General features: G+C 57.9%; 1 protein-coding gene across 2 annotated transcripts in view; it reads left to right on the top strand.

Moving 5' to 3' along the window:
• Window positions 1–12,813, top strand: part of NUFIP2 (nuclear FMR1 interacting protein 2) — a 31,528-nt gene that overhangs the window by 8,531 nt on the left and 10,184 nt on the right. The window contains exons 1-2 of one of the 2 annotated variants that reach the window (XM_072353714.1): window positions 6,762–7,074; window positions 8,690–10,411. In XM_072353714.1, coding sequence (XP_072209815.1) covers window positions 6,894–7,074; window positions 8,690–10,411 — 1,903 coding nt within the window. In that variant the 5' untranslated portion in view covers window positions 6,762–6,893. Of the gene's footprint in view, window positions 1–6,761; window positions 7,075–8,689; window positions 10,412–12,813 lie in introns of those variants that run through there. The other variant, XM_072353715.1, reaches the window with a different exon arrangement.

Here is a 12,813-nt window from a genome sequence, read left to right as displayed (position 1 = left end):
GAGGAGCCTCAGCCAGGTTTGGCAGTGCCTGATTTGCAACTACGGGAACCGAATGTAGGTTAGGAGAGGTTTGCCTTGCCTGCAGCCGCCTGTGCTGCCCAGGGAGCTGCGCTGCAGCAGGAGGTGCTGGCAAGGATTTCCTTTGTGCTGCAGCTTTCATGCCCAGCGATTTAATGGGGCTGAAAGGGAGGGAGGAGGTGACAAAATGGTGAAGACCTGAGGCCAGGTCATTGCTGTCAGACGGGGACAGAGTCCTGCAGCAGTCAGAGGTGACAGAACACGCTGATGCTGCTACCAGGAAGCTGGAGAGAAATGTGACTGAGAGATACAGTACGCATGTGCCTTTGGAGAAAGGAGGCTATCCGTGAGCTGTAGCGGTGCTTTTCTCTGCCCAGCAACATCCCTGCTTCTTTCCTACGTTCTGCTTAAGCAGCTGTTCTGCATTTATGATCTGATCTTCACGCTGAGCCGACGTCGCTGTAATGACGTTGTGGGTGGAGGGCAGAGATCCACAGGTTTGCTTTGAGGAAGCACCATGAGCAGGGGAATAGCACCAGAGTTCTGTCCTCTCAACTCAACGGAGAGAAAGTAAGCTGCCAATAGAACAGAACATTCTGTGGCACAGGCAGATGTTCCTGATGGGGATGCCAGCAGAACCCTTGTGGCAGTGCAGCCCAATGGTGCTGGGGGCCCCTCCAGACTTGGGGGTGTGTTTGCATGTCAGCAGAGCAGTCCCATTAGTGTTCAGCATGGGCAGGGTGAGGGATGTTCAGAGAGCCCCTGTCATCCAGCAGCTAGCCAGAAGCAGCAGCAAAGCACACGGCAGGGCTGCTGTCTGTGGCTGCAATCTGCAGTGCTGTGCTTTGCATTCTCCATCCTTCTGGGTACTGAACGCATCCCCGTGCCTCTGGGGGGTAACGTGGCTTCTGCTGATGTGCGAATGCTTTGCTTGGTAGGCTGGTGCAGCACATCACAGCTCAGATGGGTTCTCCCAGGCTGTGCAGCACAGAGCTCATCCATGCAATACAGGTACAGTCGATGCTGGCAGGGGGAGCGGGAGGCTGTGCTGTGCTGGCTTTGTTTGCAGCGTTGTTTTGGGCTGTGGCCTCAATTCATGCCCTGTGAGACGTGGTGGTTTGGCTGCAGTTTTCTGCAGTTCTCTCTAGCTTTGTCCCTACCTCTGCACCAGCTTTTGAGGTTTAGAGCTTCTTAAAACGGAGCGCTGATGAAAAGGAAGCACAAGATGGAAGCCGGCGTCCTCAAAGTGATTCATTGAAAAACAAAGACTGCTTCCCCGTGATGATAAGCTGCTTGCTATGTATGGGGCATGACCTAACAGTTCCTTCACTTCTTAGTTCACCTGTCCTGGGATGACCTCGCTCCCTCCTCAGTCTCCGTGCAGCCATCACCTAACAGCTGCTGTTTGCAAGGAGCAGCCTGCTGCTGATGTCAGCTGTCTCCGTTTTATGGGAGCTCTTTGCCCTCCCTGCATTATAAAGTACATTTGTGATAGGGGGAGAGAGGCACAAGAGGGTGAAAGCCACGCGCCGGGGCACACAGTGGCCAAATGACAGCTGGATCTGTTCCCTCTGCCCATCTGCAGTCTCTGATAGGGATAAGAGGTGCAAGAAATCCCAGTGTGATGAGCCTGCTAGGGGACACCGCTTTGGTAAGCGGCGTTTTATATCAAAACCAGTTTGAATTGGGGGGTTAAGAGCTGAGGTATTGCCTGTGATCTTTTGGTTTGTGCCTCACAGATACCTACCTATGTTGGCTTCAGCCTTGCTGACCCAGCACCTGTGTTCATCAGCACGCTTTTCCTGCTGTGCAGTTGCCCTCTGTTCTCCCTCTCCAGCACTAGGTGTCCTCGAGGTGCAGCAGGACTTTGCCTTTTTTAGTCTAATCCAAGGGCATGAACTCAAGGAACGTTTCCACATCAGGTTCCAGCTGATAGAAACGAGCCCAGGGGGTGTTTATAGGCCTTCAGCCCGACTTGCTCTTCCAGCATTGTGCTGCACTGTAAAGATTTCTATTCACCTGCCTGGGTAGATAAGAGAGAGCGGTGGGGAGCCAGCTTGCCTTGTCGGTTGGTGCCGGATGGTTGTGGGAGCTGCTGCCGGGTCATTACCCAGACCTTTAGCACAGTCATTCTGAGCACTGCAATCCAGCTCTGCCCGCAGCCTGCCCTGCCACAGCTGCTCCCTGGGCCGCCCTGCCCAGCTTGTAAATGGAGCTCGTCACCCTCTTGCTTCTTTGCAAATGAGTTGCGTAGGTCCTGGGAGGAGGAGGCAGCTCAGCAACTCTCCCGTCCCACCCGTCATAAAGGCTCCTTGCTGCTGAGGGTTTCTGAAGTCATTTGCCACGTGAACAGTGTGGGCATCAGATGCGGTTGTTTCCCTGAATGCTCAGCCTGCTGCCAACACGAGGCCGTTTCCCAGCGGGAAGGCGAGCTGTGGATGTGGTGGGCACTTATCTTGGCGTGTGGGTCGAATGCAGCGCTGAGCTCTGGCACAGCAGCATGCAAACACAGGCAGAAAGCACCACGAGCTCCGCTCTGATAGCGCAGCTCTCCCCACGCTGCTGCCCCAGTAGCTCAGTGTGGGTTCGGGTCCCTCCTCGCCTGCACTGACGTGCCCAAAGCAAACCATCCCAGCGCTGTTTGCCTGCGTCTCAGTGCGTGGCAAACCCTCCCAAAGCAAACACTGATTGCTGCTGTCTGCACTGACTCAGCTGTGCTGAAGGCAGCAGTCAGAGCGAAGGGGAAGGTTGTGGGGAAGGCTGTGTTCTGTGGCACACGATGGGGCAGGAAACGCACTGAGGTGGGCGATGCTTTATCAGGGCAGCCCACCCCGAAGCCGTTCATCTCTGTGCAGTTGCAGAGCTGTGGCGGTGAGCACCGGGGGCTTCTGTCCCAGGGAGCAGAGAGGAACCTGGGCTATCAATAGGAAACAAGCACCCGCTCCGTGCCCCCTCTCAGGAAGCAGGGCCCCCTTCCAGCCCGCCGTGTGAGGGGCTCGCAGATAAGGAGGGGCAGGAAACCTGCCGGGCTTTGCTTCTTTAAGCAAATATTTCCCATAGGCTCAGCACCGTGAGTCAGCACTGCCGGAGCACAGACTGGTTTGCAGCAGCAGCAGCAGTGAGGCGGTGCAGGAGGTGTGTGTGGGCTGGGGTGTCCCTTCGCCCCAACACCACCAGGGATATCAGCAGCTGAAATGGGGCTAATGGGGAGCAAAAGGCTGAGCGGGAATGGCGCTGGGGTCATTTGTAGGGTAAGGAGCTTCCTAGGGAGTAAGGGAATCAGAGAAGGTTTGCTTTCTATACTGCGTTGGCTCGGGTCGCCGAGGAATATATCCCAGTGTACTGGGATAAAAATAACACCTTCCCCTTCAGGTGCTCGTGGACTCGTTCTGCACCGACCCCACTGGTCTTGCAAGCCCCAAAAATACAGGTACAGCCCAAAGGCTGAGGTTTCTATTCAGGGCCCTGAAGTGGAATAAGGAACTTGAGCCGTGGGATATCCTGTGTCACTGCGGGCTGCTCAGCCTGGAAGGGGCTGGTGGCAAAGGGAGGAAACGTCAGAAACGCCACGGATTATTTTAGATCTGCAACCTCAGTTCTGCAAAGGTATTTATTGTGAAACTGCTGGTTTCCATAGCAATGTAGGGCTGTTCTCTCTCATCTCCCTTCTATTCCGCCGATCTTCCCAGCCATTAGATACATTATCAGCCAAGCCAAGCTTAGCATTTATATATATATATATATCTGGAGTGAATTTTGGTGTGTCGGTTCCTCAGTGAATCAGAGCAGCAGGCAGGGATTGCTCACAGCCTTTCCTGGGGCAGACGGGAGCTCCGCTGCAGTCTGAGCAGTGCAATGCAGAGTGCTGCCGACTGACTGCACTGGCTGCATGAAGCCCTGGGCTGCTTCCCAGCTGAGCTGGGGGTCTGGTATCCAGGGTTCAGCTCCAGGTGTGTGATCCCTGCCGGTGTCGTTTGCCTTTAAAGGAGGCAGCTGAACTGCAGCCCCACCTGGGGAGCCCTGTGGAGTAACTGCCCCACCAAGGCTTGCTCTGCAATCCCGTCCTCACGAGGAGAAGGGCAGCGAAGGAAACTATGTGGGAGAACAAGCGTGGCACTGTGCACCAGATTCCAAGATAAGGAAGTAGGGCAAAAGATGAGGTCAGAGCGAGCTTCTCACCGTGCCTTGTGTCACACAATATCAAAGTACCTCTTGCAAACTGGAGCATGGATCCAGCAAGTTGGGGATGCAAGAAGGCAGCAGTGAAGCTGCTGTGCAGTGATCAGGGCTTGGTCTGCAAGTCAGGGCTCTTCTCTGCCCCTTTGATCCCCTCCTTGCCCAGGCACAGCCATGGCTGCCTGTCAGCTCGTAGCTGCTCTCAGTAGATGGCGTTATGATGGGTAGGAGCTCCCCAGGCATTGGGCACCTCACCTCTCCCCTCAGCCCCAAGATGTAGACTAGACATGATGAGTAATGGGCAATCAGCCTTCTAAAAGCTCAGCTCATAGATAGTCATATTTGCTTTCAGCTGAATGGTGCCCACCCTTTGAGATTGCTAACAACGCCTTGCTCCGCATGTCCGTGAACTCAGTGCTTCATGCAGGGCACCACGAGGTGGCTGCCTATCGTTTCATTTGCTATTTGCCCACCCTTTGTGTCCCAATAAGGCGATCAGAAGTTCTTAGTGCCGTGCCTCCTGCAGCGCCTTCACTGCAGACTTCCTGATTCACTTCCTCCCACTCTTCAGTCCTGAAAAGGGCTGCTCCCATCCCCTCCTCTTGTAGTCACTCTTGTAGTCAACCGTGGTTGTTCTGGGCCGCATCATGAACAGAACAACCCCAACAATCACCTGCCAGCTTTGGGTTCTGCCAGGGCTGGGCATGTTTAGGTTGAGGACCGTGAATCCAAGCACAACTATTTCAGTTTCTACACGCTGGATGCATGCAGACCCGACGTGTGTTTCTCTTTATGAAGTCCCCGCTGCCAAACAAGTGCTTGGTATCCCAGTGCAATGAGAACGGCAAGCAAACGAGCAGCAGCCCTGTGAGTGCTGCGTTGTATAACCAGATGAAAAGTCCTTGGGATTTGTGGACTGAGCTTTTCCCATTTGTCTTCCAGAGGTCAAAGTCTGCGGCCAGCAGCAATCCGGGTCCGGCCGGCTCCTAAAGGAGCTCCTAAAGTGGGTTTGTGCTGCTTCCTTGTGGGACCTGCGTTCATCCTAAAAAGCATCATTGCTCCAAAGTGCTCACCCTGGTGTCACCCCAATATCACCCCATATCACCCCCAATATCACCCCATATCACCTGCTGCATTGCGGCTGTGTGCTGCTGACGTGTGGGACGGAGGTGGACACAAGAAGTCCTTCTCTTCCCCTGGATGAGGAGATCTTTCCCTTTCTGTGGATGAACGTTCTCATTTCAGCTCGCCCTGAACATGCAATGCAAATTCAACGTGGTGTCGTAAAAAGGCCTTTGAGAGGGAACTGCTCTTAGAAATGATTCCTACAGATCCCTGGGATAAGCCTTTATGTGTGTTTTCATCTGGTTTCACCTGCCCTGGATGGTCCATGTGAGGCACACACGGTGCTTCTAAGGGGAGAAACAGTCCCTTCATGTCCGGACAGCCCTCCGAGCTTTGCATTTAGATTTCTGCTGTCTCTGTGTGCGGAGATGATTTGTCCATAATTACTTGCTTTCTTCAGAGTCCTTTGAAGCTGCTGCCTCCAAACCAGTCCCTCACATTCAGAATAAACCACTTCCAAGCCACCAATAAAATGTGAGCCATGATTAAAGCATCTCCTCGCTTCGGGAGCCGTTTCCTAAGCGCTGTGAGGTCAGCACAGTAGGAACTTTTGCCTTCTATGTGCAGGGTCAGGCAGGGGGACAACCCTTGTGCTGCACTGAGGTGTGGGGGGGCTCTGTGTGATGCAGGACGGAGCCGAGCTTTATTGAAATACTATTTATATGGGGTTGTTCCGTGGGAGCCCTGAGAAGGTAGGAAGTGGTGGTGAAGGTGTTGTGCTCTCTGGGTGGATGTTATGATGGGCTTCAATTCTATCACCGTTTTCTTGCTGTTCTTGGCTCCCGTTTGCTGCAGGAGGTAAGAACAGCACTGAGCGCTGCCTGCACGGGGCTCTCCATCCGACCCAGCCAACACGTGGGCTCGCTTTTGGGTCCCTCTGGGGACTCCCCTGCCCTGCTAATGGAGGCTCCGCTTCCTCACCCCGAATCCCACCGCCCCGTTGGGTCCGTCAGGAACGTGGGGTCCGCGTGGTGCCGTAGGGCCGCGGAGGGTCACCCGTTCACCCAGCCGGGACCGTCCCCCCGTGTGCTCAGCTGACCGCGGACATCACGGCGCTGCAAAGGGAAGGCAAAGAAGGCGGCGCGGTGCGGCGCGGAGCCGGGCGCTGGGCTCGCCGCTCCTCGGGGGTCCGTTCCGAGTGGGGACACGCCGCGATGGCGCGATGGGAGCCGTGGGGAGGCGCACACTCGGACCCGCTCCACGCCGCCTTCCCCCGCCCCGCCCCGCTCCTTCTTCCGAGCTCCCCCCCCGCTCACCCCAAACCCCCCGCACGTATTGGGGAATCCCCCACCGGCAGCTCCGCTCCCCCATAGCCCCCCATAACCCCCCATAGCCGCTGCCCGCAGTGCCACCCCTCTCCCCGCTCTCCGCTTCCCGTTCCGCCGCTCGGTGCGATGCGGGGCGGGGCGCGGGGCGGTGCCGGGCTCTGATTGCAGCTCGGCTCCTCGCATCCCTCCCCCCACCGCCTCCCCCGCGCCACCCGGAGCCGCGTCCCGCTCCGCCGCGCGGCCCAGCAGCGAGAGAAGCGCCCAGCCCGGCCCGGCTCAGCCTCTTCCCCCCCTTCCCCTCCCCCAATGGAGGAGCAGCCCCCGCACCACCCGCACCACCACCACCACGCGCACCACCACCACCACCACCACCCGCACCACCGACACTTCTGCTACTACCCGCAGAGCTCCTTCCTGCCGCCGCCCGACGGCCGGGCCCAGCCCAAAGCGACGCTCCGCCACCCGGAGGGGCCCAAGCGGAGAACAGGTGCGGGGCGGGGGGCGGCGGGCGGCGCTCGGCGGGTCCTTCCTCGTCCTCATCCTCCTCCTCCTCCTCCGCCGCCTCCCCCGGCCCGGCTGGAAGCTTCTCCGCCGCGCTGGGGCCGCTTCCTGTCCGCCATGTTGGAGCCGGCGCGGCTGCGGGCGGCGCGGGGCACGTGGGGCTGCGGAGCGGTGCGGGCTGCGGGGCGGGATGGGGGGGTGGGGGGCGCCGGGACCGGGGCGGGGGGAGAGGAAGGGGGGGGGCGGGGGGAGCGGCCGGAACCCGCCCGGCGTGAGGGAACGAGCGGCGTTACCCGCGTGGGGCGGTGAGAGCCGCTACGGGGGGGGGGGAGGCCGGGCCGGGCCTGCGCTGCGCGGGGCTGTTCGCGGGGCCTGGACGTGGCCGCCCCCCCCGGATCCCGCACCCCGCACCCGGCCGTTTTCACGCCTCTTTCTCGCCGCCCCCCCCGACCCGGTTGTTGATTTGGGGAGAGAAATTCCGGCCTCGGGACCTGGAGCTCCAAGTGCCCACACGCCGGGACGGCCTCGCCGCGCTCTCGGGCTCGTGGCCGCGTCTCGGCGTGGGGCTATGGCGGAGCCGGCGGGCGCTGCCCCACACCCGGCCTTGTCCCGGCGCTGCGCGTCCGTCCGTGGATGGACACAACCACGTGCAGCGCGGCCCTTAACGAGCCCCCCCAGCGATGCGGGCCGCGCCGCGTCCTGTATCCTCAGACCTCGAGCTCTGACATCTGCCGCGCAGCTGAGGCTCCGGGATGCGCAGATAAGGGCTGCTCCATCCGGCCGCATTGGCGGTGACCAAAGCGTTGGTTCCCGAACCGGAGCTCAGCCCACGCTGCTCCTGGGCCGGCACGTGTTACCCTGGAGCGCTGCTGTTCCCGGTGCTGGAGGTGCCCGACCTGCTGCTGCAGGGGCAGGATCCCGGCAGCTCGGTGCTGAGAGGAGCAGCCCCTCTGGAAGCATCCTGGGAATTTCCTCCGTGTGACCTGGAAATGGTCGCTGATGAAATCGCTCTCCGGATTGCGAGCGGCTTTGCAGGGCTGTTTTCCTCCCCTCGCATCCCTGTGTCCTCCTGCTTTGTTTGGCTCCTGGTGTCCAACAACGCGCTGCTGTCCCTGGGCTGTGTGTGGATCAGTCAGTGCTGCTCAGCTCTCCCTGTGGGGCTCCCAGCTGTGTTGGATGGAGATGGTGCGGATTGGGCAGCGATAGGACAAGGGGGATGGTTTGAAACTCAGACAGGGGAGGTTTGGGTTGGATCTGAGCAGGAGGTTTTTCACACACAGGGTGGTGATGCACTGGAACAGGTTGCCCAAGGAGGCTGTGGATGCCCCATCCCTGCAGGCATTCAAGGCCAGGCTGGATGTGGCTCTGGGCAGCCTGGGCTGCTGGTTGGTGACCTGCACACAGCAGGGGGTTGGAGCCAGATGATCATTGTGGGCCTTTGCAACCCAGGCCCTTCTGTGCTCCCATGGTGGTTTTATGGGGGAGCTGATGTTTCCCCATTTCAAAACACCTTGAGCAAACGCTGCAGCTCTTTGCAGTCAGAAGTTTTAACGCTGCACGTTCTCATCTTTGCTCTTTTGTCTCTCCTTGGTTTCTTCCAGGCTATGGAGAGCTGAACGGTAACGCAGGGGACAGAGAGGTGTCACTGAAGGCTCTGTGCTCGGAGGAGACCACCAGCCCCACGTCCAGGGTGCCCAATGGCAGCCAGCAGCCCGCAGACAGCAACGTGACCCCGAAGCCGTCTGTGAAGGGCAGCTCTCTGGGGAAAGCCGCCATCAAACCCAAGAACTTCGTGCAGAAAAATAGCATGGACAAAAAGAATGAGAAGCCCTACGACAGCAAAGTGAGGGAAGCTCAGCCTGCGGACAAGCAGGACGGGGTGTCCGTCCCCAACGGCGTGGTGAGCGGCGGTGCCGCCTACATCACCAATGGCTTCGTGGGCAAAGGGGGGGCCGACAACGACGGGAGCGGCTCTGAGAGTGGCTACACCACCCCGAAGAAAAGGAAAGGCCGGCGCAACAGCGCCAAGGGCTGCGAGAGCTTGAACCTCACGCAGGACAAAGTAATGCAACAGGAGGTCGGCACGCCGGCCCTCAAACAGGAACTGGAGAGTTTCAAGGCCGATTATAGCGAGCAAAAGGGGAACCGAATTGAAAATACGAAGCCTGTTTGGAAATACGAGGCGGGAGGCGGCGGGGCGGGCCGGGGGAAGCCGGGGATTGGAGACGTGCAGAGGAAAAACTCGGATGCCAAACCTGGGATTAGCGGCAAGAAGTTTGATGAGCGGCCCAAAGGGAAGCACTCTTCGTCGGCCGCGTCCAAGGAGGACTCGTGGACCTTATTTAAACCGCCCCCGGTTTTTCCAGTGGACAATAGCAGCGCTAAAATCGTTCCCAAAATAAGTTATGCAAGCAAAGTTAAGGAGAACCTCAACAAAGCAGCTCAGCCCCCATCTGCGTCTTCGTCATCATCGTCTTCGTCATCTGCCGGGGAAGCTCAGCCCGCCCCGTCCAGCCGGCTGTCCCAGGTCCCCATGTCTGCTATGAAGTCCGTCACTTCTGCCAGCTTTTCCAACGGGCCCATCCTGGCCGGGACGGATGGCACTGTGTACCCTGCGGGCGCTCAGCCCCTGCTCGCCTCCGCTGCTGCTGCTGCTGTCCCTCCTGCCCCCACCGATGCGCTGCCCCCTGATGTCGGCGCAGCCCCGGCGGCTGTGGAGCAGAAGAAATCCAACCTTTTTATCTACCCTTCCAATATGCAAACCGTGCTGCTGGGTACGGCTCAAGTCGATTTCCCGTCGCAGACGAATCAGCAGAACCTGGGAGATATCTTCCAGAACCAATGGGGTTTGTCCTTCATCAACGAGCCCAGCGCCGGCCCCGAGAGCGCGGTGGGGAAATCCGCCGACAGCCCGTCGATGGAAGTGACGTTTCAGGGGGAATATCCTGCCGCCTTGGTTTCGCAGTGTGCTGAAATCATCCCCTCGGGAGCCGAGCAGCCCGTGTTCCCCAAGGCGTACGAGCTGGACAAACGGACTAACCCATCCCCAGCTCTCAGCGCTGCCCCAAAGCCTGGGACTGCTGGGGAGGGCGGCGGTGCAGCCCTGGAGTCGCATCACGCCGGCGAGCTGCAAAAGGCAGACGCCGGCAGCCAAGGTGCTTTAGTGTTTCTTTCAAAAGACTATGAAGTAGAGAACCCTCTGGCCTCTCCCACGAACAATTTGTTAAGCTCCGCCAAAGAACAGGGGTACCAGAGAGGCCTAGAAAGGAAAGATAGCTGGGGTTCTTTTGACCTGAGTGCTGCTGTTAAATATCACACTAAAGGTAATGGCTTCGCTCGCTACCTAAGGGCATGCTCTGTTCTCTCCTTGTGCTTTTTCCCCTCTATCAGTGTAATAACGTGATGTCTCTCTTGCAGCGCTTCTCGTTGTTTTTGGTTGCCTGGACCGAACGGCAGCCACGGCTTGGGAAAGTGACTTGAAAAGCTGTTTTGTTTCTGCTAGGAGCTGCTTGTTTCTCCTTTGCAATGGGCAGAGTGGGTTGTGTTGGTGGTCAGCTGCTGGCCTGTGCTTCCTTTTAGTCCCTATGGATCAACCAGGTCTCCCTGAGCTCCGGGAGGAGCTGGATGTGTGGGCTCTGCAATGCAATGCTGCAGGGCAGTTGGTGCTGTGAGATCGTGGCTTTAAAGGGAGGAAAATTCCTCCTGTGCGTCTCTCCCTTCTCACGGTGTGATTTATTTCTTGCTTTAACTCATTTACCTTTTGTAGCCCACCTTTTCCCCATCCTTCTACAAGTATTTGTGGCAATAGCGCGGCAGATCTCCACCTCTCAGCTCTGCAGATGGGATTTCCTCCCTCTCTTTGTAGGGTGCATCTTTCAGATGATGTTATTGCTTTCATGGAGCCCCTTTGTAGTCCTTTCAGACTGCGGTGTCTGAAGTACAGCACGGATACAGCAAACAGGGCAGAGCAAAACCTGCAGGGTGGTTTTCCTTTCCTTTCTGGTCTCAGCCCCATAGGCCGGGGGTCTCACAGCTGCTGGTCCTGGCTTGGTGTTAGAGAGCCAAGGTTCCCTGCTCAGTTCTCTTATGAAGTTTGCTGCTGTATCAGCGCTCTGGTTTGTCTCTCATTGCTCTGCCTGCATTTTCCTGTGCAGAAGCAGCCCTCCTTCTCCCCTTCTCTCTCACTGCGTGAAAGACCCCAGTGAAACAATAGTCACAACAGGAAAATAAAGAACACTCCCTTCCCATGTCCTCTAAAGGAGGTGTTAGCTTCAAAGCCTGGCTCTGCTTATTCCTTCTGAGCACAGAGGTTAATTACATGCACTGGCAGGAGTGGACACTTAAATCACCCCTTAAAACACTGCTCTCTGCTCTTTCCTTTTCCTCTGCTCTGGGTGTTGCTGGCAGCGTTGTATCATTAGCACGGGGCTGCTCTGGCAGTCTGTGCTCATCTTTCTCCTTCTTGGTGCCCAGGAGCTGCTGGCCTATAGAGCACGGGGCGATGGAGGTTTGAGTGCACCTGCAATGATGCCAGTCCTGCATTTCGGTGTTTGCTGAGGACTGAGTTTGGTTTCTGGGAGGATCAGCAGCTTCCCCTGCCCTGTGCTTAAGGGAGATCCCCATTGTGCCTCTGTGGCCGCAGCCCTGGGAGCAGAGCTGTGTGGGTACCTGGCAGTCACAGCGTACCAGAGATTTGGCCCACACCTGCTGAGGCACAGCTTGCAGGCACTTCATTCCCATACTGTTTCCCATTCATTTGGGGCTGCTTTCCTGAGTTCCCCTTAAGTCCCTGTGCTTGCACAAGCTGCAGTGCCCTCCTCCCTGCTCCGGGCTGTGGGTATCTGTCCTCACTTTGTTTGCTTTGGATTCCAAGAGAAGGGCCAACTCCTCCCTCTCCAGATCGATCTGTTTGGTTTCGAGCAAAGTCTCAGTGGTTTGATCTCCAGATCTGCCCTTCCTGCAGGGTTATGGATGTGTGGGGAGGGACGGGGTGAGCAAAGAGAGCAGCTGCCCTGAGCTCCATGGGAGCGTGGGCTGCCCGTGGTGACAGGGTGGGACTCGGGGTGTGAGCAGCTGCAGCAGTGCAGCCTGCCTGGTACCTGCGGTCAGCTCGTGTGGATCCGCATCTCGGCTTGTACATCAGCTATGGGGAGGCTGCCTCCCACAGGGCACTGCAGACCCGCAGGCACAGCTGCTGGTACACGCTCGTTCTGCTCTTGGATGCTTTTTGTGGTGCTTCCTTTACACTCCTGCTCTGCGTTTCCCTTTTCCCATGGCCATTCGATCTGCCCGCCTGGAGCACACAACCCTTCAGGGCTCTGCCCTCACGTGCTGCTCACTGGTGCCGTGCCCAACGTAGCGAGGTGGATGTGAGTTAGTTCCGTGCTGCTGGAGCTGCGGTCTGGCTGGAGGCAGGGCTGGTGGGAGCCCACAAGGACCAGTGGGAGCGATGCTGTCGTTTGTGAGCTCTGTTTCCCCCCCAGGATAGAACTGAAGCTTTGTCCCAGTGTGGCGTTGCTCAGATCCTCGTTTTGGGGCTGAACCTGATGCAAACAGGTGGTTTGTTCCTCTCCTGCCTGAGAAGGCTGCCCACAGAGGACGGGCAAGCTCTGCTCCAGCTGCACAGCAGCAAAAGCGGTTTAAGTGGAGGAGTGAGGAAACTGCAGCTGTTTTCCTCCAGCCTCACCCCGTGTTTCTTGCCTGCCCTGCTTTGTTCCTGCTCGCA

This window comes from Excalfactoria chinensis, chromosome 19, assembly GCF_039878825.1.
Source record: "Excalfactoria chinensis isolate bCotChi1 chromosome 19, bCotChi1.hap2, whole genome shotgun sequence".
NCBI lineage: Eukaryota > Metazoa > Chordata > Aves > Galliformes > Phasianidae > Excalfactoria > Excalfactoria chinensis.
This window is presented reverse-complemented; position numbering and strand designations above follow the sequence as displayed.